The following is a 24,181-nucleotide window of genomic DNA, read 5'->3' on the forward strand; positions in this document are numbered from 1 at the left end:
AGTCAAAAACTACCAAAAAAAAAAATCCAACTGTGAGAGGAATTTTGATAAGGTCTATGACCAGTATCTAGTATTACATTCTAAGAAATAGGATGATCTGACCTAAGGAAAATACTCGTGGGATTCAAGTCCAAAAAGATAGAAACATCCATGTAACCTGAAGCGCCTATATTCATATAGAAGAGTTAGAGTCAGAAAATACAGGCCAGAATCTCAAATAAATCTCCTATCTGTACATGCTTTATGCAGCTCTCATATACATACACGATAATATTAAACATTAAATTCTACGTATCATTTTTTTTAGAGCAATAGAAACCCTACATTTGACCAACACAACAGCAGCTGTACTGATGAGACAAAAAGGCATAAATAAGAAATACCCAGAGCAGAAGATCAGATAAGGCGTATATGACTACTGTTTCAGTACACAATCCCACTCCCAGGGATATGCAGCTTAGGACTTGCAGAGCATTAGCAGTACATTTCATAGACTTTGATGCATTCTTCTTTCATTAATTTGTCCATTCATCAAAATCTTAGTACCCAGAATTTCCTATAGAATTCACCATCACTCTTTTGCTATGCTGTATGAAGATGTACTTCTGTGGTTTGTTGTGAACCATCCAGCCTCTTAAAAAGCTTTGAAGCAGTCCCTTGCTATCAGCAGAGGAACAGACATTTCTACAAGTGATTAGTTTTAATGTTTGATAAATGTGCAGTGCCATAAATCTGTACAACTGTACAACCTCACATACACACAGTTAGAATTGGATATTTTACTCTGGTATATCACAAACACAAACCATAAATTTGACAGAATTTTCTATCAAGATAGCTGCCTTGAAAGATAATCACCCAAGAAAGGGTGAACACATTAGTTTCATTTCTAACACAGAGTATTCTGGTCAATGAAGCATACTGTTTTTAAACCACTGATTACATAAGCCATAACGTGACATCTACATAAAATAAAACTTTGCTATCAGATAAATCTCTTCTTATACAAGGCTCTGATATAAGTACCTTGTATAACAAGGCTTCTGATTGACAGCCTAGTTACTCTAAGCTAAAAGCCTGTTTTTACAACACAAGCAGAGAGAGACTCCACAAGAGAGGAAGGGAAGAAAGCCGCCACTGACAACGTTGATAAGGAATGACAGAAGTCCAGTCATTTGGAGCACACAGATTTTTACAAGCCATATATGTAAAACACCTCACCACTTAATATTTGTTTGGGGATATAAATGAAATTAGAAGCCCATAAAGCTTCTATTGCAATCACTTCAATAAAACAATGCTAGGGCTTTCTCTATCAAGTTGAGCATGTATTATTTTATCTAGTGTACTTATTACAGTATTTCATACATACATAGCACTTTATGTTCAAAAGATACATAAATACATTCCTTCTTAATTAATATTTACTTAGTAGAAACTCCTATCTAAAAGTGATGCTAATTATTAAAATCATCTGTTACAGTAAATGTTCAAATCCTCAGAGACAGAACTGTATCCTTGTTTTATGAAAGGCCTAGCACATTTCAGATGTTCAAATAAAAAAAGTGGTTAATAAATAATTCAGAGATCACTGAATAAATTTGTAGGTTTTCTTGAAAATAAAATATGAGCAAGAAGCTAGAGTAAAGAAGAAAAAGAAGAAATCTCTGGAAACAATAAATACAAGCATATCTGCAAGGAGATAACAGGTGCAAAAAAAGCTAAACAAAATATTATCAGAAAACAGATACATACAGCAGCTTAGCTATAAACAGTACTTCTATTAGATTAGAGATGACAGCAGCCCAAAACTGTTTCCTATTTGAAATTACCCAGTCTAATGCAAGTCCCATTAAAAACAGTGGAAAAGAATAATTTACTTTAGCTAAAGTCAGATGAGACTCAACCAGAGCAGTTACTGAGTTTATTCTACTTTCCTTCAAATGAAAATTTTACAAAATTAGTCTTTCAAGTGAAACCACGCTCCCTAGAAAGATACAAGCAATATCCAGTCACTGGTGCTGCAAGCATGTAAATACTCGTTTCTAGTAGTTGTCATATTAGTTGTGCAAAAGGTTTAACAACTGCAAATTAATTAGGTGAAAACCTGAAGGTTGTTTATACCAACTACTATAGTGCTTTTGGTGTGTTCAGAGCTTCAAATCCACAAGAAAAAGCTGCCATCACAAAGACGCTATAACACAAATGATTTTCAAAGGCACGAACACCCAAGTGTTTCCTATCAAAGTATAGTATGATTGTCTCCCACCTGGAAAGTCAAAACTTGATGCTGTAAAAAAGAACAAATGTTTTCCCTGCATCCTAGTTGTCTGGCTTTTCAGAGAACCAGCCTCTTCCAATTAATTCTCTGAATATAAATACTGAGAAGACACTCAACAAACAGAGGAAATGGAGCTTTTGTCACCAGTAGTGGGTGTATATGTGACTGGCACACGCTTTTTTAATTCCAAAGATCTTTCAGTCCAAAGTCAAAGGAAACTGCGTAGCACAGCAGTCAGCCAAAAAATCCAAAGTAAAAAGTCTCTTATAACCATATCTCTTCTCTGACAAACTAAAAAATTATATTAAAAGAGCTCTCCTACTAGCATAAACAGCAATTAGCATAACAAACAATTACAAATGAAATTTTTACTGGCTTAAATATACAATAAGTGACAATGATATAATTTGCAGACCTCATTGTTACACCTCACAGAGATGCAGACTAGTCACATTTTAAGGAAGCTGATGAATAGCTTTAGTTTGGCTTATTTTACAAGTTTGCCGTATCTTAAGAGCCATACCTTGAAGTTAAATATAATATATTATAAAATGCGTGACAAAGATTGAATTCTTCAACAAGGCAAGCATTTCCAATCATGGTAGAAAATCATGTGCTCATTTTAGGCTCAACTATAACATAATGGGTGAAATGAGTTATTATTTGACGAGTACTGGGTCTGGGAAGTGCTTGGCATTGCAAAGGTGATCTCATTTTGTTTCAAGGCTGAGCCTTCCAAGTTAAACCTAAATAGCCCCACATGAATATTCAATGTTTAAATTTCAGTACAGCATTAACTTAAAATCCATAGAGTATTTATGTCTACAGCCATAAACCAACTCCAAAAATTATAAAACTATCTAAAAATACAATACTTCAAAAGCACTTTATTTTAAAATTCAAATATTATGCAAAAATCAATACATTATTTAGTCAAATAAGCTGTTTATGAGCAAGATCACTCTCTACTCTTTATGTAACTTTCTGTTCCAGTCGTTATCTTCTCCATATTAAAAAAAGTCAGGGAATTTCCTAAAAGGAAAATAGTAACAGTTGTATTTAACTTGACATTATGCTTGCCTTCATTTGATAGCTCTCAAATTGTCAGACAGCTGTCAAAAAAAGAGAAGCACCTTGGTTGGTTGTTTTGGTTCCTAAACATGCTGGTTCCATGTTAAATTATTAATCCTGGTCTTACCAAGATAGAATTATGGGATTCTAGAAAAATTCACGTTTGCCTTAAACAGTTTGCCCCTTTCAGGAAGTTTTAGGTCAACTTTATCAGTTTTACTGAAAAAAACACTTGTCCATCAAGTTTAAGAATCCAGCAAGTACCTTTTATAATAGTCTACCACATAAGTTTTATCTTCATGAGCAAACAGTTATCCTTCTAACAAAAAATGTCCTATAAGGCATATTTAAAAACCCCCTCACTTAGAGCCAAATATTACCACAGAATTATGCAAAGTAATTAATTAACTGTGGTTATACTCCTCACACGCAAATAAGTTTGGAAGAAGTGCAACAAGGAAATACTGCCTTAACAAGCAGAACCTGAAGTTAATCATCTCTGAGTCTGGCATTACTTATCTTATACCTGATACCAGAATCAGGCCCAAACAGTAACAGCAATTCCAAAGAGTAGTATTTGACAAGCATCAGTAGGCAATAACGTAAGATTACTGTCACACCCTTAAGAAGATAGTCTTTTTGCAAATCTGGTTCTTTGCATCATAAAAAAGAATAAATGAAATGCTTATTCTCAAAGCAAAGGAAAGCTTTTACATTTTCAGAAGTATACACACACACATATACATACATACTAAAAGACAACAGCAGCAATGGTGGCTTCAGGTTGGAGAGAAAATAACTGTAGCTTCAGTACAAAGAAAAAGGTCACTATACAAGTTATTTGTAACACTGAAATAAAGTTGACAGCTATGAAGCTTTTTTTTTTAATTGCATGAGCATTATGCAATCTCCTTTAAGCTCAGTCAAGCATTCAGCTTCCAAAAGCAGCTGAGCTGTGCTTAGGAAAATAAAGAACTTCCCTGCTGTATACACTTGCCATTTAATTTATAAATATACAAGAGATTACAGATGATAAATCAAATATTTTGAAGCATTTTATCTGAAGTAGTTTACACAGCAGAGAATGGTATGCTTGCACAATTTATTCAGAAGTTGTATTTCACATACTTTCCCAGAAATGCTCATAGCAGAAGCCAATGGAAAAGAAAGCTCAGTTTAACGTCATTTGCAAAATGAATTATGTACACGGGTAAGCTAAGTTTTCATTGTGTATATTTATATTTTGGGGCCCTGGTTCAGTTCTTGTTTACAGCAGTGTAAACCAAATAACACAAACATGATACTAGTATGAGCAAAAGAATATCCGGTTATTTTAACAGGATTTAATAAATTGATTCCACCTTTCACTGTAATAAGCCACCAGGTGAGAAGCACATTGGTCATATTGAGTTTCACTGTTAGGCCTACTTTTTCTCTGTTGCAACTGAAAGGTGTTTTCTGGGAGGAAAAAAAACAACAACAAAAAAACCCCGCCTCATGCCAAATCAAGTGTAACAATCAGCTGTGGCAAGTAAAATCTAGCAGACAGCATAAACTGTATTTTTTGGGAGCAGATGAGGTTATGTCTTATCAGACAGGCATTAAAGTAACTGTCAAAAAACATGAAAGTAAAAAGAAGGATGATACCCACATTAGATCAAATTAAAAAGAAGAATCTTCCTCTCCATCTCCACATCTCAATTACTCTAGTTTTAGTTGTAGAGGTGGAAGATATAGGAATGTGAACAATAATCTTTTTTGAAGTCTCCTACCTCATTATTTGGGTCTTGAATAACCTTATAAAGAGCTGGTACCAGTGGTTTTTTTCGGTGCAACGTAGCTGCATAGCTGGAAATTTGTGTTTCAGGTAATGCCTAAAGAAAAAAAAAAAAAAAAGGTGGAAGCATTGATTTATCAAGGTACCAAGTATTAAAGATCTCCCCAGAAGAATTCAGTCTTATCCCAACATCAAGAAAAGTTCCTGAAGTTCAGAAAATTTTCAGACTCATAACCTAGTTCATTCAGTACAAGTCCTTCTCCACATGAATAGCATTTGGGGGCACATACCAACTTTCAGGGTTAAATCTAAAAGCAGTTTCAGATTTATCTTTCATAAAATCATTTGCTCCAGCTTGATATGAGGACTCTCTTTCTTGATAGTCTGTATTTAACAGGCACTTTTCAAAGTCTTTATCAAATCAACTCAAATTACGTAAAATGTGTGGATAATCTAGAATGAGCATGGACAGCCTGGAGTCCCACCAAGCAACCACATCTGTGGATTTTGCATCCTTGGCCCCTCAACAAGTTTCCAACAACAGCATGTAATGACTTATTGTATATTATCAGCTATGTGAGAAATTACTAATTCTTAATTTATATAACAGATTAATTTCATAGCAGTCATGAAATCCAGTTTTCTTGTTTATGCATTATCCTGTATTTCACTCAGCATAATTATCAACATGCAAAATAGCTTTAAAATACTTCAGATTCTTCAAGAGAAAACAGTTAATTTTATGCAGACCATAGGGGAAAAAAACAGCCAAACATTTTTCTTTAATATTTTTTTAAACTCTAAACATCTCTACTAATTTTTTTAAAAATATAGAAGTTGATCAATTAGAAATTTGGGCAGTGTTATCCAGCTGTTAGTTAAATTCTATCAGCTTGATCTACACAGAAATATACACTTTAAAAAAACCACATTGCTATAGCAGTGTTCTGCTCTACAATAATAAACTACTATTAGAACTATGCATTGTATATTATGTACCAGCTGACCCATTCACATAGACCTTTGCATGCTTTATGCATTGTAAGTAGTTGAAAGATCAAGTAATAGATATTTAAAATGTTAATTATTGGATATTAAAAAAAAAAAAAAATGTTCTGTGGCATAAAGCCAATGGTATAGCTATCATTCATCTTCTCAGCTCACCTTGAATTCTGACAGCCATTCTTCCACGACACCTCGTTCTGATCCCAGCATTTTCTTACTGCTTTTGCTTCTCTCTTACCTTTAGAAGAGAAAGGAAAAAAGAAGTTTAATAAAAGTTCTGGCAGCAAAACTTATTTTTTCCTACCCAGTGAAAAGCTGTTAACATATTTCCAATAGAATTATATAATATCAAAAATAGGAAAAGTTGCATTTTGGACAACTGGTCCCATTTTCTAACAATGATTAAACTGTTCTCTTCAGACTTTTAGTCAAAAGTACTGCCCATTAATGAAGGAGAAGGAAAAAGAAGGATTCAGTGCTTCAGGCCAAAATGTACATTATTTAAGACAAACACATCACCCCATTCTTGCTCCCTTACCAAATATAGTACAAAGAAAAGACAGGTGGAGCAAAGTAAAGAGCATCATGGAACAAATCATGTGAGACATTGTAATGACAGTTTTAGATACAGCTCAAACTAAAGCAGTTTCATAAAAACAGTTATTAGAAATCGTAATAGCAGAACTTTACTCCTTCAACCTTGTTCTTAAAGAATTTTGAGGCTTCTCATTCAAACAGCAAGATTTAGCTCTTCTAGAAGTATGTTGGAATTTTCAGAAACAAAAAAAAAAAAAAGAAAATTTGCAAGGACAACTGTTGTTATTTTTTTCCACTTTATGTATAACATTCATATTCTAACATCTTCTGAATTCTCGTAAATTTAATTCTCAAGGCAACAGCAAGAATGGTTAAAATGCAAGCCATCATTAGACACCTTTCCTTGATGTTTAAATAGGTCTAAGCAACAAGGGTCATTTTGTCTTTTTGGGTGATCTCAATAGAGGTTGGCAATACTTGGAAGTCATTAAGGTCCAAGAAAATTTTAACCTGGTGAAGTGAAATGAAGCTGTAGCCTAATACTAGAGATGCAAACCTAAGAATAGTGACCTGAAAAGGGATAAATTGAGTAGACAGTAAAATGTAAGAGCTCTTTGAAGCCATACTAGACACAGGAATACAGCAATTCCCCGTTAAGATTTCATCAAAAGTTTATTTTTGACAGGACCTGCAGGTTAACAGCTGCCTGAACAGAAACAAGAAACAGAAAATCTGTGAAGGGACACTGTATTTTAAGAGATACTTTGGTGGGGTTTTTTTGTTTGGGTTTTGTTTGAGTTTAAGAAGTTGCTATTGCTATATAACAATTACATGCAACAAAGCTGTCACACACTGTCATATATCTTTACCACAATTTTCCTAAAAACTACAAATACCCATCAGCTTCAAAGCCTTTGTTTTTTTTTTTAATTATACAAAGCTTTCCAAAGACATCCTTTTCAATAGATAGGGAAACAGGTATCAGTCATCAGAATGAGACATGGATATAAGTTAATTTAAAACACCACAGGACACGCTACAGAAGTTGAGATTTAGTTCACTTTGCCTGGAAGAAAAAAACATTTTCTACAGAAAGTGCAACATTCAACTTTACCTCTTTAAAGAAGTCAATTTTCTAAAGGAGGAAGAGGAGGAGGAACGCAGCAGTTTTTCAACCTGGGATGCATTTGTCAAGCCTTCAAGTACTGCCCTGTTTTCTGAAAGGTGAAAATAAACTCTGATGATCACAAAATAAGGAGAAATACAGTAAAGTAAACCAAACAGTAATGGGTTTGGCGGTTTTTTTTGACCTTACAAATTGAAGTTTATCAAATCCACTAAAGCATATCTGGGCCCTCCTGTAACAAAGCAAGTGGCCATTTGAAAACAAAACAAAAAAAAAAAAAAAAGAAAAAAAGGCTCGGCATTTTAGCAGGGGCAAGAAGGGAAGAATTGCCTTCATCCAAAAAGAAGGATTTGTCACCTATGTGGAAAACCCTTATGTATTAGTGGTGCACAACACTACAAGCACACTAGAAAGGAAAACTGAAGCACTATTTCTTATGAAGAACAGTGCAAGAAAGATGCAAGATGAAAGAAAGAGAGTAATACTTTTATAAAATTTCAGCTGAATCAACACCCTGACTTTGGAGAATATATACCTGTTAAATAGAATATATGAAAGACTCTTCCTTACTATCATTGTTCTTAATACATATTCCTTACAGAGCCAAAATTTCAATGTCACTGCAAAAATCGTGTATTACACTAAAGTTCACCTTTCACTGCAGCATCCCTTCATGCTGAGCATGAGGTAAACAACACACAAATGAGCCCACTCTAGGTAAATTAGAGGATTTCAGTACCTGGAGACCTCTAATAGGAAATTGAAGTATACAAACAATGGGTGTATTCCATTCTATACTGCTTATTCAATTAATTACTTTTCCAAATTACTGAATTACCAAAAGGTCCCCCCCCCCCTTTTTTTTTCCTTCTCTACGCTAATTAGACATAGGCTAACAGGAGGTACTATCCTTTTCAGGCTACACTGCAAGTGAATGCCTTTATCACAAGATGGTATACACAAACCAATGTCCTCTATGAATTTTCTAAAATCAACTGGTTTTTTTAAAAAATGCAATTTCTTGCAGAAATCTTAAATAATACACTTCCGAATTAAGGAAATTCAAATCCTCCTCTTCTTTCTCTGACAATATTTATGAAGGGTTTGAAAAACATAAATTTCTACCCTATAGGCACACAGTAGCTGATTACATACAGATTTTTAAACATGCACAGGAGACCTGAAAGACATATATATGTGTGTATTTAACTTATTATCAGTTGTTTCTTGTAATTATCAGGCATGCATCTTCAAGACAGAGTATCAGGCCTGTAAGAGTTGATTCAGGACTTCAGAAGCTTCTCAAATTTTACAACATGCTAGAAAAAACCTTCACATCCAGACATGATATCTGATATACACTACTCTCTAGAAATGTCATGGGGTCCCAACTAGCTCTAAGTTATTACGCTTGCTACCTAGAGGTTCAGTTGTACCTAACCTGCTATCCCTAATGTCAAAGCCAAAGATACAGATCCTGGAAGTTCACCGGCTGGGCCTTTCTAGAGCTGCATTAAGTTCGACATTATTTTTTTCCTGGATAGGAACTCAAGTTATTTTAGCCCCAAAGCAAGAATCACAGTTATATACCAGCAAATCAGACAGGGGAAATTCTATTTCTGTACAGTTTTCCCCACAAAAGGACTAAGCACAAGCAGATGTATACAGACATGGTTGGAGAATCAGGCTGTAACAGTTCAAAATTTTTCATTCACTTGTCAGTTTGCTTACAAACCAAATCTGCAGGTTTTCTAGAACTAAATTTAAGTAGAAGATAATTAAAAAGAAAAAAATTACATAGCATCACAAATGGGGTGTGAGGGTTCAAACTGTTTTACACATAGAAAACAGTAAATAACGGTCCTTAAATCAGAGGCAAACATCAGCTGTAACTCATGGCCAAAAATTCCCCTCTCCTCCAAATGATTACTTCAGCTTGGAAGATCCGGTTAAAACCTGGAGACAAGTTGCTCTCCTCCAGCACTGTATCAACTTGAGAGATTACATCAACTCTGTATGAAGTTGACTATTTCCTTGGAGAAACCTTGCAAGGGGGAATTAAGATTATGCTTAAAAACAAACTAACAAAAAACAAACAAAAAAACCAACAACAAAAGCCCATGCCAAAACACAAATCCCCCTTCTCTTTACACTCCAGTGAACAGCAATAGGTATGAAGCTACAGCACAGCTCCAATAGGAAAGCAAAACGTGTATTCAATAAAGCTACACTGAGCACCAAATGCTATTCTGTATTTTTAGTAACAAGTATTCTTTGCCATATAGTACAATTCAGAGCAAGACTGCAAGGAGAACCCTAAGCAAGCTAACTGTTGCAGAAGTAAGGAAACGCACAAGGCTATCAAGAAAATCATGCATCATGGCAGTAAAATTGTAGTAGCTTGGAGTAAGAGAGGAATACTACAAATAAGTGAAACCAACGAATTGGAGAATTAGCAATTCTCCTGAGTCAGCATTTACCCTGGCATATCTAAAGAAATTACAAGAGCACCCAGAGTAGCAAGTGTGATTCAAATGCCTTACTGCAAACGCTATACAGATCCCAATGTTCCTACGTTAAGTCAAAAATGTCAAGTATAATGGCGTAACACCTCACCTACCTAAGAAATTAACTCTTTTTACAGAAGTCTATTGAGCCTTAGAGAAAGTCCACATATAGATATTTGTCAAACAAGTCAATTCATATAAAGTTAAAAACTGAACCTGTGCTAGTGTCAAAATTTGGGTGCAGTTTGATATTACAGTTAAGCCCACCTAGTGGCTAGCTACCATGAAAAAGGAAAAGTTGACCTTCCCCTCCAGTATCCCACACACCTCTCTCCCAATGTTTGTGCCATGTATTGACCTTCAAAAGCAAGCCCTGTTTGGGGACTTCTTCCAGTGTAAGTCAGCTTCAGAACCAAAGCCATATCTGCTGCCTAGGAAACCAGCCATCTTGAGAACAACTGCTGAAGCACAGAGCTTATGCTATGCCCTTTAGGAACAATGCCAGGAAAAAAATTCCAGCGCACAGTGTTTTCCTACATGTAAGATTTTAACAGTTCTACTTTGAAAGAGCAGAAGAATTTTTGTTAAGGTTGTATGTGATAATCTCCAAAGCATGCAAAGGATTAGAATATGGGGCATCTACCACAGAAATCTTGTGCTCATTCATCCCTGTAGGAATGGACACTGCATAGTACTTTTTATATATTTGTTAGAAGAATGGGGGAAAGAGAGCTTTACAGAATAGATCTTTTTGGGCCACCTCTACTGTATGATCTATCCATTCTCACTCAATGAAAATTCCACATGCAGCTTTGTGTGGTTACTTATATAAATACAGCTAGATGTTCTGATGCTTTCAGAATGTTTTTGACGGGGTGTGCCTTAAAGACCAATAATACGAACTATATCCCAGGAGGAAAAGCACCTTATCTATGTGTCAGTCTTGCACTACATTTATAGAAAAATATAAACACAAACTGTTCATTTCTCCAATGCTACATTTGCATCCTTCCTGGAAGACTTCTTCAGCTATTAAAGCTCGCTTTGCTCATGTGGCTTAAAAAGGACGGAGACATATAGCTCTGCTGTACCAATACAGAAGTAGCCCACACCTATTCCAGCTAGAATTACTCTACTAGTTCGGTTTTAGGACAAATAACCTCTCCCTTTCAAATTATCTGCCTGGATATTAAAAACATTTTTAAGGACAGGCAGGATAGTCAGGTCATGGATTTACAGTACACTAACTCTGCACTGACTCACTACATGACCACTTAACAAAAGCACAGTGAGCATCTTAGTGCAGCGTTGCGCCTCCCCACTGTGCCCACCCTCCAAGCCACCCCATCGGAGCAGGGAGCACTGCCCCATCCTGCACCGCACCAGCCAGGCTGCGCCTGATGCACTTTGCCACTTCTGCGAGAGAGGAACACAAGCACAACAGCTGTGTGACTGCCTCAGCCTGACACGCAGACCCTGGTCTGGGATTGTCACATGAGCATCTGTAAAGCACACCTCATGCTTACACTCATTGCCTAGTCTGCTGTACCTTTCGGGGGAGATATATATATATATATATATAAAAATATAAAAAATGTATATTTATCTCTCAGGCACCATGTGGGTGTGTCTCTAAAATAAACTGGTTCAACTACATTAAATCCTGTGCACATTTATTCAAAGTTGAAGCGGCCTGAACTAAGAGTATTGAATTTCATTTCCAGAGTGTTCATGTCTCTCCCAAAGCAAACAAAATACAAGGAATATAAGAGCTTTCTCATGTTTACTTTAGAAAGACTAGATTATTTTTTTCTGCTATGGCTCAAAGGTTCTTATAATATGTAGGAACCATAACAACTAAGCAGAAATTTAGTTACTAGTAACAGTGATAATTAAATATACTAAAACATTTTTACATATGGACTGATTGTTAAGATTCCTTAAATACCAAACAAGCAAGCAAGTTTAAGTTCACACGAAAGCATGGAACAGAAAAGTTATAGTTGGGAACACAGTCACTCAACATTAAAATCAAATATAAAAATCAATTACTGGAAAACTTCCCCCCCAAAAGCACTTAATTAAAAAAAAGTTTTCTCCTAAACTTACTCATTTGGCATAAAGTGGGAGAATATGAGACATAAGACTGTTAAATCATTTGACGTGGAATCTTTACACTTAATATTAAAGCTACAATACTCTGTTCTCAAAGGAAGTCACAGTCTTGCATTGTGCATCTGCAAATTACAGTTGAGATCTAAACAGAATTTTACCAAGCAAAAGCACTCTTCTAGCTCATGCTATGCACACAAAAAAGTACGAAACCACGGGTTAACTCCTGTTGTTAACACATGAGCTGCCTAGACATTTACAAACTTAACTTTCATTGGGATACATTAGAGTACTTCACAACTTGGACTTTCCAGGTGCACTTATGACAGTTTGGGGAGGATTAGACTAGTTATAAAACACGTATAAATCAAGAGACAACAAAAATGAAGTTACCAACAGACTTAAATACCATGAGATTATGTTTAAATTACAAACCTTTTATTTGCTTACCTCGAAATAGATTCCCATTTTAAAGATACCTTTCATATAATTCACCATTCTCTATATTGTTGTCTTTGAAAATATCAAAGTCTGAAATAAAACTTACTACAGTAATATGCTATCAAAACAATGAAACATAAAACTCTGATAACTGCCCAAGAACTTTTGATTTCTACAGTAATAGGGATGGGAAAGGGTTTAATCAACTTCTCTCATCAGAGAGCACATTTTTCACTTACATTTAGAGTAAAAACACACTGACTAAATACATTATTATTATTTACCAGTCTGCATTTAAACCACTAACCAAGATCAATTTGCAACAGCAAAATGATGACCCAAATAATCAGAGCCAACAGCACTCGCTATACAGATACACCAACTATTACAGTGAGGATTAAAAAGAAAAAAAATGCTACCAGTTAGATATTAATAATTGTTGGCATTTAAGAAGATATGACTATTCAAGTATGCAGAGGATTTTTGGTTGTTGGTTTGTACTTTATTTGGGGGGTTTTGTTTGTTTGTTTTAAAGAAGCCAGGATTTTATACTGGCTTCAAAACACATGGGAGAGATTACATAAACTGGCTATGCACTTCAAGAATGAGTCCATTTTTTTTCTGGCATTACATACTAGATGTCACGATGTATATAATGTAATTGAGTCCTAGCTGCATGATGAATAACAATATTATATATTTTTACCTCAAAGGGTATGGCAAGAATATTTTGTAATTAAAACCTGGACTGTCTCAACAAAAAGAACAAAGCTTCAAGCTGCGTGATATCTTTCCAGTGCCACTCATGCAAGAGAGCATTACTGGCTGACAGTAGGTCTAAAAGAACAGAGAACTCAATTATCAATATAGCTTGTTCTTCCAAGCTACATATACACTCCTCTCACATCTATAATTCATTACTGAACATGGAAAGATGTGTATTTAAAGAAAGATTTTTCCACACTACTTCTGTAAAAAAGTAGAATGGAAAGCATCAAGAATGCATCCTTACTCTGAACTAAGTCTGCATTTAATTCCTTTGATCCAGAATGTCCATAGCTCCATAACAAGAGCACCTTCATTTAATATAATTAACACTCTGGGAAGCAGAATACATAAAAGACAACATAAGGTGGTCCGAACTACACAGGAAACATGCTTCCCTACCACACACACACTTTTACAAGACTGGTGAAGTCTGGACAAAGGAGACTGGACAACATGCTTACAAACGCAGAGAACAAAAAAACCAATTTGAACTTCTCATGACAAGTCATTCCTGAATGCAAAGGTTTAAAAGACTGAACGGAAAACGACTGGGTAATACATTCAACAACTTAATGAAAACATCTGCTCAGGAATGTATCAGCAGCCAGAAAAGAAATCAAGATGTTTGACCACACAGAAATGCTACAAAGTACACCTGAAAACATGTAAGTAGAGCATATAAAATTGATAATATGCTCTTATTTGAAATACTGGCCTACATTTAATTCAAGCAACCTAAAAAGAAGTATGTATAAGGCAGAAAAGTGGTTAAGAGGCAGTTAATGATGAAGATGGTGAAAAGTAACTTCTAACTTGGATATGGGAATAATTTTTAAAATTCAAAGAAAAAAGAACTTGAAGTCTTTGAAGCACATGGAATTAAGTGGTAGAGAAAGCAGAATGGATTTTTTGTAAGAGTAATACAAAATAAAACATTAAAATGTAACAAGGTAGAAATGTTAGACTGCTAACAATATACAGTTTCTCATAGTGTAAGAGGAGGACTCATTATCATAAAGTATCATGAGGGCAATAAGAAGAGATTTTAGATAAACGTAACACCTGTTTCACATAATTATTTCCTTTGTAGAACAAGAACAGTAAAGGAGAAAACTTAACGGTGTAAGCTAGCACTTAATTGATATGCTTCACAAAAAAACTTCCAGGAGCATCTCCTTCCTTAGTTGCTCAGTATATAGGCGTATACAGCTTCATCCAGCTACTGTCAAGTTACATGCTAGACTATATTAAACAGCCATGGTATGGTCTGATTTCCACACTAGAAAAGGGATTGACTCTTAGGCCAATCTGATACCAAGAGAAAATAAGACCAGCCTTGGGAATGTTCAATTTTGGTAGATGACTTCTTGTACTTAAAAGTACATGTATTACAATATACGTTTCTTACAACAAACATATCACAAATACGATTGTGATTCCCTTCTATCCATCTACAAAAAAATATTATTCTATCACAGTCATATTTAATACACACTTATATAAGCTGCCATTTTGGTAAGGACATGAAAAATAAATTAAAAAACTGTTGTCCTCAACAAATGCGAACTACAACTGCAACTTGGCATTAGGAACAGGTACAAGCATTCTGCCAGAACTCTCTTGGCCATACAGCTCCACAGCACAGAGAAACAGAAACTTCTACAAGGTACAAAACTGACAAAGGCAGAAAGAAACAAAACATTACCTGGACAGTTATTAATTTAAATCATCAGCTCAAGCATTCTCTTTAATAGGAAGAGAGCCCTTTTCCAACTCCAGTTCTTAGGTAATTTAATTGCAAACTTAAGCAGACAGACATGCACTCCAACTTTAAAATATAAATGCTGACGTATTCTATACGTGGGATTTAAGTTGCCAGCCTTATTAGAAGAGCCCTAGTTATGCAAAACAACTTGGATAAGACATTTCTTCCCTGCCCACTCTGACTCACTAGTAATAACCAGGCTAAAAAACTTTCTCTTTTTGGATACCAGCAACAAAGTTAGTTATGTGAAAATGATGGGAGAAAGCCTTACCACAGTGAAGTCAAAGATGACTGACAATACTCCTGTAACTTTTCATGGTACCATACCTGCACAGTGAGCTTTGTTTCTTACCAAAAAGGTCGCATTGATTTCAGCTGCTGCCAAAAAAAAGGGCTAAAGAAAAGACACAGGCCATCTGCTCCAAAAAGCCTCCCCTAAGTCATTTTAAGCCCTAAATTATCTTCTGTGCCTTTTCAAGCACCAGAAAGCTCAGCTGCCAAACCTATCTTTCTACAATCACTACAGTGAAACTGTGCTTTGCAGATACAAAATTGCTAAAGACAAACAATTAGGGCAGTGTGAATGAAAATACAATGCTGAAAATAGACACTTTATAACAGAGTTTAAAAAATAATTTTAAAGCTGCTGTTTTCACTGTATTGCACAGAGTAGTTGTAGAAAGCTACAGAAGTCAGGTGACTCTAGAGAAAAAATTAAGTCCTGTTTGCCTCACAGAGTGTAAGAACCTGAATAAAACACAATTGTACGCTTGTAGCTAAATCCTTGTCTTAGGAGTTCATGCAATGAATGAAACAGAAAAGAGAAGAGTTAAGATGATCGAGAATATGGAAGGAGACATTTATCTTCTGTATATGAAGAAAGTACTCTACTTACGGAATTTGGGAAACAATAATATAATAAAGAAATTATCCTGCAGCCTTAAATACAGCAAAACACATGTTAATTATTCTATTATAAAGACTCGATGCACTTATATATACACACACATACGTAGGTTAGCCATAGAAATGTTACCTTATTCTCTCAAAACCAGTTTCCTTAGAAACAACTTCATGTAGTCATCCTACACTAAACCTAAAACATTCTCTTGTCAGGATCCTGTGTGATAATCCATCCTACGCTAAACAATACACAGGCTCATCCTCCCTTTGCATCAGTTCATATGCAATAACTCTTCCTATGCTGGTTTTGTCTCCAACTCATTAATTTCTTTACTTACGAAAACATTTCCATGCAAATTACTTTCCATGTAACCCTACCTCTCCCAAACACCTTCCTGGTTCACAGTTTTGGTTCATGAAGTAAATTAAATCTAGAAAGACTTAACTAAATATAGAAAATGCATAGTAAAAATGGAGCCACCCCCAAAAAAACAAACCTAAAAGCAAACTAACATTTGCAAAACCACAGTTAAGGGACGCTCAGTGCTCAGTACGAAAAATGAACAGGCATGAGCTAGGAGAAATCTTGAAATAGAATTTCTGTGGGAACAAAACCAAAACAAAATTCAAAAACAAACCAAAAAAAATTAACAAAAAACGACACCACCAAAAAACCCTCAACACACACTTTGGAATAGGACTGTAAATGTTATGCTGAGAAAGATCACTATCTTGCCTGCAAAGCAGAGAAATGCATGCAGAAACAGTTGTAGAAATATGAACTGCAGATTCTAAGCAGCTTCCCATTTTTGAGCTGTAAATTGGCACTTGATAGAAATACATCTGCTTTATTATGAAAATAGCCATAAAAAAATGAAGTCTTCTATCAATTCCAGACCAATAAAATATCAATACATATTTGTCGCTGCAGTATCTGCTACCAACTGTAATTCACACAAACTGGAATTTAGGTTACATATTCATTAATTAATTTACCTAACCTCCTTTCTTCTACCCTAAATATTCCCAAAGAGATGTAACCTAAAGGATCCTCTGCTGAAAGTAATGAAATCCCTCATTCTAATCTTTCCGACTTCCAGATGGTAAAGCTTTCGGCTCCAGGAAGTAGAATGTAAGTAAATGAAGCTGACAGATTTTCCCCCCATCCATATACTTACTTATACATCCACAAACTCTTAAACGAGGGGAATCTTCAAATTTATCTGAATTTACTTCAATTATAGCTAAAATTATGTCATATTGCTGATTTTTAAAATGATACAGTTAGAATACAAACTTCCAACATAAACTGTCAAAATGCCAGAGTTAAAGGTCCATGAGCATTAGGATATATTCCTTTATTGCATGATGCCATAGATTTCATGTGTGACTCAGATGCATCATTCACATTTAAGACGTATGGTTTTCAAGGATAAAATTAATTCCAATTGATATTCTGGTCTTGCGTTTTCAATACAAGTTCCCAGACTTCAAAAAGCAAAGTGAACAACAAATATAGTTACATGAAACATCACTGATCTCGCCACTACTCATCAAGACGACACAACTTAGAATAGCACAGGTCTCTTCTGCTTGACCTAATGGAATATATGAGGCAGTCAAGCCCTGCACACGAAACAGACCAAAGCCACACACAGAGGCTGCCTGCTACTCACAGGTAAAGCAGAGTAGCATCAAGAATCCAGAAACACAAGATCTGCTTCAACTTTCAGAGTCAAAACTGCTCAGACCGTAGCTGCCTTTACTACTTCCAATTGTTACTTTACAGGAAACAACTTCTCTTCTTCGGTGTCATGCATCACAGCATTATTTCAGTGTCGATCATTCCCAATCTCACACTTGTTTTCTGAAAGTTAGAAATGGGTTTTAAGAACCGCAAAGAATCTCACAAAATGAGAAGAAAAACACTGTTATTTTATGTTGAGATTAGACAGACCGTACAAGTCAGAATTGCCACACGTAAGTAACACATGTTCCTGACCACCTTAATTTGGTACAATACAATCCATTACGAGCTACCTTAACATCAACTATCCACACAGTTGACCCAATTGATTAAGGTGATTGTGCTATAAAAATTGATGCTCATGACCAACCCTACTAACTTCACTAGGATTCCTCCAGAGCAAGAAATTACGTGGTCTTCGTTGGACTCTCACCTTCACAGAAAACAGGCAAAGAAACAGTGCCTCTAAAGAAAGCGCAATCCCTTTTAATCACCTTACTAGAAGCTCTCATGAAATTCTGAAACTCAGCTTACTATAATTGGCATTCTGTGCCCTATCACATGGAAGTATATGCTACTTCTCTGTGAAATAACTGTATTAGAATTAAAACATTAGTAAATGTAAACTAGTGCAACAACTACACCAGTTTCCCCTTTTGTCTTGGTATAAGTTTAATAATTAATCTTCACTGTTGAATAGTTAAACACAATGCATATTGTTTACACAGTCGTTATTCTTCTACGGTTAAATCAATGTTAGAACAGAATAAAGACTGACCAGTCATAAGGAAGGACTAGTTAATATTTTAGTGTGGTTAATTTTTTTATATATTTTTTTAAATAGTAGAGGAGCACTAGGTTACTAACATATGTGGGGGTGTCTCTTGGGGGGTAGTGTTTGGTTGATTTCTGTGTTTTGTGGGTTTTTTTTATCTGAAATTTAAAGTCTTTTTTTCCTACGACAAAACTTTGCATACAATCTCTTTAGGAATGGAATGTAAACCCAGCACAAATAACTTAAATCAACCAGATGTTTTATGCACCCTGTTAGGCAAGACTTTCCACAATACTTTTCATTTATCTAAGCTACAGATCAGTATAAAAGAGAAAAAAAAAAGGCAAAATAAAAAAAAGCACACAGCCTTCCACAGGTATAGCCCTGATGACTTCAACAGAAATGCACAGCCCTATTACCGCCCCTGCTGACACTGCAGAAACAAGAGCGAGATATTAAATACTACTATTTTCATGCATGTTTTCTACTCATAGCTGTGTGGATTGTCCGGCTCATAGTTCACAAACGAGTTTCACCATGTCTAGTGCACACAGGCAACTCATGGGGGGTTACAAAAGTGACCCAGCCTTGGGTTGCCTTGAGGCCCTGTCTCTCTGCAGAGACGACTCACGGGGAGCTGTGGAGACAGCTTAGCCCTGGGTTGTCTGATAAACCCTAAAGTAAACAGGGCAGTGGCTGCACCATTCAAAGAACCAAAACCTGAACTGAGCCTTGAAATCCCTTAACAAATAGTATGCCCTGAGTCTCAATCCAACCACTATTCAGTTGCTGAGGGAGCAAGGTAAAAAAAAAATAAAACCCAAAACCTGGAGGGTTTCAGCTTCAGTTTCAAATGACAACCTTGTGTATTCAAACAATCACAGACCAACAAAGGAAAGATAAGGGGAAACTCCACTCAGATATACATAATCCATTTAGGCATATATCATAATCCACTCAGACACAGTCATACACACCATTCCACAAGTCAGGGGATAAAAACTCTAAGATTCAGGTTGGAAATGGGGGAGTCACTTCTCTAACTATGCAGTTGGCTTGTGAAGGAAACCCTTCCCCGCCCGCCCTCCCCCCCCCCCCCCCCCCCCCCCCCCCCTTGGTCGGGACACCGGTCAAGGTAACTTCCCTGGGATTGAGAGCCCTTACCTGGACGGGTAAGTGAGTATTGTTTATGCTTTAAGTTTGTAAATGCGTTTGTGGTTGTCTATGAATCGCTTGTGGTTATAATAATTTATTACTCTTGCCTTAAGAAATTGCAATAGTGCATTCCTCCATTGTATCTGTAAAACCTGCGATAGTGGCGTGTTAAGTCTGCAAGTGAAGTTCAAGTCGTTTGCTTGAACCTTGCAGTTAAGTCTGCAAGTGAAGTTCAAGTCGTTTGCTTGAACCTTGCAGTTAAGTCTGCAAGTGAAGTTCAAGTCGTTTGCTTGAACCTTGCAGTTAAGTCCTTTTCCGTCACATTAATAGCCTGAACAAAATTAAAAGGTTTTTTTTTGTCAAATACTGCCTGAATGTACATTCAGAAAGCAGCAGTCTTTCAAGATTATGAAAATTACAGATTTAACAGGCAGCATTGAAAATCCAGGCAGCTAGCTTCATCGGTACCCTTCCTCCAGTTTGTTTGGTGTGGAGGGAGGAATGGAATTTATTTATACATGGTCAATTTTACAATGTTCTAGGTTTTCAAACATACTTTCTTGCACTCAAAAAATCAACAGCAGAAATTCTCACCACGGACTTCGTGTTCTAAACTTCAGCCATTTTTACATAACCTCACCCATACACAGAGAAACTCTGGGGTTTTGTTTGTAATACTAAATATTTTTCCTGCTAAAAACAAACTTCAAAAGCAGTTGGTAGAACAGTGTTATTCCTTTCCTCAAGTCTCTTGAGTAAATTTACCTTTGGAAAAAGACCAGAGATGGCCTTATATGCAAACATGTCAAAGAGTTATACTACTGCTTTTTGCAACATTAATCTTCTTCAGCAAATTCTATATATTACATCTACTTGAAATAGAAATACATCCACATGAACTATACTAAACATAAATAGTTTCCTTATTCTTTTACAGGTAAGTCACACTGCCCACCTAGGTAACCTTTATGACCTTATACTTTTTTTACTAATTATATTGGCAATACAGCAAATTCAGTTCATTCTCTTCAAACACATGATCAAAAAATTTTAATCAAAGCCCAAGTTTAATTAAACAGCCTGTTAAGAGTGTCACTCTTCTGTTTCTCTATGCAATTGCGCTTATAGGAATCAGCAGCATTTACCGAAGTTCAAGTACCAGCTACCTGAAATTGTTAGATTATACGTTTTTGGTGTAAGGAATGTACTCATCTAACATCCTTCATACAGCATGCTTCACAAAACACATGCAGTCTTTAAGGGCAACTTAGACAGAAGGTTTAGAAATACTGAGGTTATTGGAATGCAGACAGAGGACCTACAGAGAAAGCATTGAGTAACTTCTCAAAAAGTAGGGTTGATGAGGTATAAAGCCAAAAGGAAAAAAAACACAAAACAAAACAAAAAAAACACTAACCACAAAAAACCACAAAACCACTACAACAACAAAAAAACCCACAACAAACCAAAAACAACCCACACAGTCTACATGTGACTACTTCAGTACATGAGAAAACTGTTCTGAACAAAATACAAATCCAGACCTAACACCCTGGTACTTGCAATTATGTGCAGATTTGCAAGTTAAGATGATTATACAATAATTATTTCTTACCAGTGAGCAGCAGGAGTTTCATACTTAGGGGGAAATTCTCATGCTTTTTGCCTTATCTGCCAGCTATCCAACTGGCACATTGAAAAGACTTTTGTAACCATATTCTAACAATTTTATTTCCTCATCAGTTCTACCTGTTTCATTTGAATAATTAAAACCAAGAAATAAGACTGTAACTTCAAACATTCTCCTGCAATAAAAAAGTAAATGCTAACAAAACCCTTTTTATTTTCCATAGATGTGATGCATATGCATAAACCTACAGAATTTACTTAACAGCAACATTACACATTTCAGAAAGCTATAAAGTCTGCATTCACAGAGACAAAGAGATAATCATCACAATCTATTCAAAGTCAACACACGTTAAAGCAGAACGTCCCGATAGTTCATAGAAATAGCAATAAAATAACTTCTACCGGAATTTTGCATAAAGCCCATACATGCAGGAAAAATACTTCGTCTATCAAAAGCTACCAAGGGGAATATGAATTTGAAATACCTCAAAACTTGATAAAGCTGAAAAGTCTTTCAATGGTGATTAAGGTTTTCTAATTAGCACAATAATGTCCATTTAAGATTTATGCCCTCTTCTCTCTCACAAGACCAAAAATTTATTATCAAAACAAACTATCAAATACAGTCTCTGGTAGGTTACAATCATGAGAGTATCATCAGTAGAGAAGAGCAGTCAACCATCACACCCACACACATCTCCACCAGCCAAATGTGGTAAAGTTCCTACAAAACGTTTCAGTAAAATGACAAGCAGCAGTGCTGAAAATGCTCTCTCCTAGCAGCTGGGGGGGGGGGGGGGCGGATAGCACCCCCACTGGCCAACAGATCATTTTAAAGCTTTCTGCAGCATACATCAAATCTTAATTTAGTAGATGGAATTAACATCTAGAGGCACCCTCCTCTTTACTTAAGTTTCCTTGAACTTCCCTCTACTTTTGTACATACAGCCCAGTGTTCTGTCTTTAGCACAGACCTATACCTTCAAGTTCGAGAAAAAGGGCACAGAGGAAATAAAAAACAACCTTTGAACATTTGGTAATTATACGTTGCCAAATAAAGTAAAGGGCGGGCGGGACACAAAACACCCTGTGACAGCGCAATAGTTGATTACACAATTTCAGCAGCATCAATGCCAATTAGTATTGGCCACTGACCCCTAACTCAGTCTGGAATCCATCTGCAGACCTTAACCCAATTAGGACTTTGTGCACAACAAATGTGAAATCCCAGTGTTGCACATTTATTTTTCTGCCTTAGCATCATGAGTTTTACTCAATTTGAAATATTGAAGTAGCTAGGAAAAAAAGGGTAAAATTACAAAGTTAATGTATACACATTATTACAGAGTTTATTAGAGCATCTCCAACCATTTTCCTAAAATTTCCAGAGTTTAAGTTTGGGCTAACCTGGCAATTTAAAAACTAGACATAAACTGCTAACATTTTAATTTCAATTAAAAAGGGAAATTAGCACAGTAGTTTCAGTTTTGCCATGTAAACTGTAAAAGTTAACTGCTAAAAACCATAGTAGACCTGTAGCTAACTGAAAGGATTTAACCTATACAGAGAAAAAAAGCAAAGCATGCACTCTCTCAAAGAGTTTAGTGCAGTGATTCCTGGGACACAAGATATGTGCGTGTAACACAGCTGCCATTTGAATGATTTAAACACCCAGATACCTCAAAAACATTTTTCTATGGCTGAAGTGACTGTAACAATCCAACAAAGTTTCATTTCTGTATGCACAAAGAACGACTGCATACGTAGTTTCACCATTGATGCAGAAAAGGTACACATTCTGTGATGGTAGCAGTTATTGTCACTAGAACTACTATACATCTTAAAGGACTACAATGCGTATTCAAAGTCCACTCAACACCTGCACATGCAAAAGGGCATCTCAGTAATTTCTGCAATTGGTCCTTTGAAGATTCACAGACAACAAGCCGTGCCTAAACTGTTCACATTCCAGCAATCAGCTGGACAAACTGGGCAAATATTCAGGGCAAATTATTTTAAAATTTTTATTTGCTGTCTCAAGTTCTAATGCTGATTATGGTTAGGAGAAAGAAAATCTTGTTCTCTCCTCCTCCCCCAAACAAATAAAAAGAAAGCTAGGAAGTTCACTTATTCCACAGATAAACAGAGGCTTCTCAAACTCACCTGGTGTTTACAGTAACCTGGGGGGAAGGCAAAGTTGAAGAGTCACAAGCACATGAAACAAGCCTTGGCAGGTGCACAGATTTAAGCAAACAGAAAAGGTAGTAGCCTGCTACTAACCAACCTGTTCACTGCAGAATCATGAAATGCATGTGACAGTTATGATTTAAAGGAAGGGTTGCTGTCACAACGTCTATGAAAATAAACAGCACAGAAATACAACTTATGAATGTTATAGCTTAAATTAGTTCAGTATTTTAGGTATTTCTTTTCTGCTTTCATTCAACTTAGCCTCCAGCCTAGGATTCCCATCTCTATTTTTATTTCCATAGGTAACATTTTTAAGAGATTTTCATGAAGCTCTTCCTACTCTGACATGGCAAGATTTGCGCTGCAATCTGCTGCAGGTCATTAACATG

The 24,181-nt window shown here is 35.9% G+C and overlaps 1 protein-coding gene across 6 annotated transcripts in view; it reads right to left on the reverse strand.

Annotated features, from left to right (window-relative positions):
- The window catches only part of HYCC2 (hyccin PI4KA lipid kinase complex subunit 2), a 53,326-nt gene that overhangs the window by 20,456 nt on the left and 8,689 nt on the right, over nucleotides 1-24,181 (reverse strand). For 5 of the 6 annotated variants that reach the window (XM_052792950.1, XM_052792953.1, XM_052792949.1 and 2 more), the window contains 3 exons: nucleotides 7,786-7,888; nucleotides 6,294-6,372; nucleotides 5,125-5,226 (listed from right to left, as the gene is read on the reverse strand). In XM_052792950.1, coding sequence (XP_052648910.1) covers nucleotides 5,125-5,226; nucleotides 6,294-6,344 — 153 coding nt within the window. In that variant the 5' untranslated portion in view covers nucleotides 6,345-6,372; nucleotides 7,786-7,888. Of the gene's footprint in view, nucleotides 1-5,124; nucleotides 5,227-6,293; nucleotides 6,373-7,785; nucleotides 7,889-17,969; nucleotides 18,161-24,181 lie in introns of all 6 variants that reach the window. The other variant, XM_052792952.1, reaches the window with a different exon arrangement.

The sequence above is a fragment of the Harpia harpyja genome, chromosome 7 (genome assembly GCF_026419915.1).
Source record: "Harpia harpyja isolate bHarHar1 chromosome 7, bHarHar1 primary haplotype, whole genome shotgun sequence".
In the NCBI taxonomy this organism is placed as follows: Eukaryota; Metazoa; Chordata; class Aves; order Accipitriformes; family Accipitridae; genus Harpia; species Harpia harpyja.